We start from the raw sequence: 5,294 nt of genomic DNA on the forward strand, positions 1-5,294 counted from the left end.
CTACCATGAGTCCTGTGTTGTGCCAACAGTGAAGCATCCATGTGTGGGGTTGCTTTTCAACCAAGGGAGTGGGCTCTCTCATAATTCTGCCCAAAAACACTGTCATGAATAAAGAACTGTATCAAAACGTCCTGCAAGAGCGACTTCTTCCAGCAATCCATGAGCAATTTGGTGATGATCCGTGCATTTTCCAGCGTGATGGAGCACCATGTCACAAAGCAAGAGTGATAAAGAAGTGGCTCGAAGATCATTACATTGAAATTTTGGATCCGTGGCCAGGCAACTCCCCAGATCTCAATCCCAAAGAGAACCTGTGGTCAGTCCTCAAAAGGCGAGAGGAAAAGCAGAATCTCACAAATTGTGATCAACTCCGAGAACTAATAAGGCAAGAATGGATCTCCATCAGTCAGGATTTGGCCCAGAAGCTAATATCCAGCATGCTAGAGCGAATTGCAGAGGTTATTAAGAACAAGGATCAACACTGTAAATATTGACTCATATTTTTTTGCCAATAAAAGCCTTTAAAACGTATGATTATGCTTATCATTGTTTTTCAGTATACCATAGAAACATGTGGAAAAATAATCTACAAATACTGAAGCAGCAAACTTTGCAAAACACAATTTATGTCACTACCAAAACTTTTGGCCATGACTGTACATGTAATGTGGACTGCATTAAAGAAGTCATGACTGCATAACTGTGTTTTTCATTTTACTTTACAATGCTTCCTGAGGTGCACTTATGTCACTTATGTATGTTATGAATTTTTTACATCAAAACTGTCATAATTTAGAAATAATAATAATAACAATACAATCTCAATACTTTCATCATATACAGTGCAAACACAATGTAAATAAAAGATTCACTGAGCAGTATAGATAGTGTCATTAATTATAATGTGAGTTTTGGTAGTACAGAACTCAAGTCACTGATAGACTAAACAGCAATGAACTATTTTGCAACAAAGAATGTCTAAATTAACACAATTATATATTGTGACATTGTCGGGTTCATTCTATGAAACTTTATTTGCAAATCCTGTGTTGTATTGCAACTGGTTTACCAAAGAATCCACATCATAAATGTCATAAAAACTTGTCAGTACAAAAAAGGTTGTTTTAGCAGCATAAATTTCATTAATAGCTTTTTTTGGAGTAACTAGTAAGTAAACTAGCCCTCATGTTCAGCTCAAATCTAACAGCATTTAGTAAGGTTCATGCTTTAAAATAAAATAAAATAAAATAAAATAAAATACTTAAAAAAAAAGTGTACAGAGGCTTTGCATTTTCCCCCAGCAGTGCTGGGAATCCTCCAGGACAGGTTTGAAAACCCCTGAAATAGAGAATGGGAATTACATCACGGCACATTGCATTCTGTGTAACGTCGCCATTTTTTAGATCACGCTCACACAATGTAAACACACAAATCACCAAAGAAAAAGCTGACCGTTTTATATGAATAATTTTTGGAAAACAGCTTACATGTGCTTAGAATAAAACTGACTAATATGTATATATATTTTTTAATAATAATAATAAGAAGAAATCACTCAGTCGTGTGTCTGAGATGCTGCAGATATTCATCACATAGTATTATGTGTCCTTCACTAAAGTGGTACTGATTTAACTGCTAAAACCTTTAGAACAATTAACCATGGTTTCATTATAGTAAACATGTAGTAACTGTCACGAATCCGGTCCGTGGCCTTCCGGCCGATTGCCACTAGAGGTCATTCTACCATTACATTGACTCTCACACTACACAGACTGTTACATGTCACTCCGGCGTCTCAGTTAATAAAGCCTTGCAGATGGATCCGCACGCTTCCTGTGTTCCGTCTGTTACAGAAACTGTGTTTTTTGGCGTATTGATTACCATTTGTATAACCACAGTTTTAAACTATGGTTAAACTATGGTTAGTGTAGCAAAACCATGGTTAATTTGTGGTTGCCATAGTTTAACTATATAGTAACAATGTTTTTTTTGGTTTTATCTGTAGTAAAACCATGGTTAATGGATCATTTCTCATCGTTACATAGTCATATTGCCCAAGTGTGTTCAATTAGAGGTTTTCAAGGGCCAGTGTAAATAAATCTACATTTAAATTCAAAGAAACAAGATATGCATGACCTGACATTTTATAGGTATCCAAAATGAGACGATGTGATCATTATGGAACGCTAAACGCTCTCATGCAGTGTATGTTTCATTCATACTCAAAGCCGGCGGGCGCTCTCACGCAGAAAGTCCAGACTCATAGAAGTAACAACTTCACATGCCAGGAAATCCCCAATGTCGACAAAACGTTTTGGCTGCTGAAACATGAAAACACACGATTGCGACAATAAATGGTTTATGTGTGTATTTCAAGTCATCTCCAGGTAATACATAAAGTGTATGAAACAGTATAGAAATTATAAAATATATTTTCTGCCTTATTCTGTGTTAAAAATTGGAAATAAAAGTTTTAGCATAAAAAGTGTAGTATATACAGTAAACCAATCATAAAATTGTCATTAGGAAAATAGGCTACACGAAAAAATATTGTTTGATACAAATTAGTGGTTATTGTCCAGCAGTGTATTTGATATCTTAGCCAATTAAAAGTAAGAGATAATAATTTTTGTATAAAGGAATAAAAGTTGTTCACATTGTACTTCCACTTGTTTTCATTGCAGCTGGGAACTGCAGTGAACTCTATGTGTAATATTACGTTTTTGGAACGCAAAAATATCATCAGAGGCACGTTTACCTAACATTACTACAGTACGTTGTAACTTTGCTGTACCTTGCTTTAGGAAATTTTTACTTGGTAAAAAAAAATAAAAAATTTATATATATGTATGTATGTATTTTTTTGTTTGATTGTACATATATGATTTAAATATAACAATTTGGGTTAAACAGTCAATCCATTGAATTTTATCAAATTAATTACATGATATGCTGATTAATCAAATGAATCATAGTTAATTGGATTTAGCTATATTTGCTGAGAAAAACTACCAAATGAAGATAGTTCAGAACATTACATTATTGTGCCAGACAGGATTATAGACATGGCTTTAGATGTTCATGTATTGTTGTTTTATTCCCAAATAATAAAACCTAATGATTTACATTTATTCATTTAGGATAAGGATGGCCAACTCTATCCTGAATAATTTTGCCCAATCTCAAATCAAACACACCTGCAAAATCAAACCAAACATTTCAGGATTATAAAATTATGGTATGTTTGATTTGAGATGGAACTAAGAATTGTTGAAACCTGATTTAGGAGATGCTTTTATCTAAAGCAGGGGTGTCAAACTCAATTCCTGGACGACCGGAGCCCTGCAGAGTTTTGTTCCAACCCTGCTCCAACACACATACCATGTAGTTTTCAAATAAGCCCGAATGACTTGATTAGTTGGATCAGGGCCCGTATTCACAAAACATCTTAAGGCTAAAAGTAGCTCGTAAGTTGTAACTTGCCGATTTAGGAGAAAATCTTAAAAATAATGGGCGTGTCAGTCCTAAATTTTTGATCAAAAAGTATTTCACAAAGCATTTTAGCACTAAAACTAGCTCCTAAATCTCTGAAACATTAGAAGTAGTGAAGAGGACTCCTAAGTCACTAAGACCAAACCACAAACTATTCCTAAAATGGCTATTGCCGGCAATCTGCCTTTGAACATAAACATTTTAGAAATATTTTATGATAATGAGCTTTTATAAAGGTATCACCTTCGGTTTTGAAGGTTATCCCGATTCCAAATTTTCCTTTGATTATGTCCTTGTTTTCATTAACCAGTTGGACAAGAAGTAACAGCTGTGTTTGTGTCCAGTTTGGTTTTCTTTTACGTTTGCATGTCTTACTATCAGTCATTATTATTCTACTATGTTTATTAAAAGGCTGATTATATGCATATTCACTAATTATGAGAAGCATACATGTAAGAGGCTGACAATTAGCTGAACATATACTTGTTTAATTAGTGACACTTAGCTTGCTTTTTAAAATCTTTAACTTACTGATGACAACAATACAAGCTAAAGCAGTTAATCCAAGGGAGACCACAATGAAATAGTGCTACCATACAAAATGTCTGTAACTACCAGTGTAGTGCAATGCTGAAAGGTATGTGTATTATAATAATAATAAATGATAACAATATGCTTAATGTGTAATTATTTTGTGGCACTGCTTATAATTACACATTATATTTGTTGTTATAACTACTGTGCATAATAGTAACAGGGGCATTGTGCAACCTATATCAACCAGCAAAGGTCACTGCTCAGTTCCCCAGTTTGACAGAAGAGTCTGTGGGTTCTTTGGGTTAATTGGCAGTCACTAGTTTATCTGATAAACTATTTTCCAGTGGCTGTCGTGCAGGTGCAGTTGGAAGGTGCAATTAAAGTTATTTTTGTAACACTGCAATCTCTCTGCAGGATATCGAGGATCACATCGCCTTTGTAATCACTGTCCCCACTGCGCTGGCAATTTTCCTCACAATCTTTGTTCTGGTCTGCATCGAGTCCATCTTCAAGAAGCTGCTCCGAGTTTTCTCTTTGGTGATCTGGGCCTGCCTGGTTGCCATGGGTTACCTCTTTATGTTTTTTGGAGGAATCATCTGTCCCTGGGATCAGGTAAGACTAGTGTGTTATCGGCTACATAAGGTTGTTGTCAGTCATGGGCTTTTTACCTGATATATCTCAGATGGTGTATTCTTGAGAACCAGTGGGAGAGAGTATAATGAGAATGACTGGAAGGAGAAATAACACAATACTTTAGTCAAAAAGGAAGGTGTACGAGCACTAATGTATGGGACAGCCCCGAGTAAATGAAATTGTGGTTCAGAGTCACCTTTACTAGTCAATTTAGCATTTATCAAGTCAGTTGCTTTCCTGTGAAGACAGGCCTCCATACCAGAATTAAGTGAGAAGGCCAGTGAATTCTCATCGAAAAATGAAAGAAATCTAGAAAGATAAATAAAATATTTATGTGGAGAACAGAAAAAAAGTTATTTATATTTATTAAATTTCACACCAGGGATGCAGTTTCACCCCAATACCAGTTCTCATGGAAGACTCTGAAACTGTGATCAGTAATAGTGGCAAGTCAGTAATAAGTGATAAGTAATAAGTATCTTTGTACTAGATTTTCCAAGCAATTATAACCCATCAGACGTTTATTGTCTTTGAATTTTCAACCTGTCCAAATGCATGACGAAATTGAACCCTGTTCAGCGCATTATTATGTCAGGTGTAAAGGTGTAAAAATTTTACTTGACATAAGCATT

General features: G+C 35.2%; 1 protein-coding gene across 1 annotated transcript in view; it reads left to right on the forward strand.

The window, feature by feature from the left end:
• The window catches only part of LOC107722840 (adenylate cyclase type 2-like), a 19,811-nt gene extending 15,110 nt beyond the window's left edge, over positions 1-4,701 (forward strand). Inside the window, exon 2 of the mRNA XM_016531331.1 lies at positions 4,444-4,701. Coding sequence (XP_016386817.1) covers positions 4,444-4,701 — 258 coding nt within the window. The remainder of the gene's footprint in view (positions 1-4,443) is intronic.
• The last annotated feature ends 593 nt before the right edge of the window (positions 4,702-5,294 follow it).

Source organism: Sinocyclocheilus rhinocerous, unplaced genomic scaffold (genome assembly GCF_001515625.1).
Source record: "Sinocyclocheilus rhinocerous isolate Xijiao unplaced genomic scaffold, SAMN03320098_v1.1 scaffold784, whole genome shotgun sequence".
NCBI lineage: Eukaryota > Metazoa > Chordata > Actinopteri > Cypriniformes > Cyprinidae > Sinocyclocheilus > Sinocyclocheilus rhinocerous.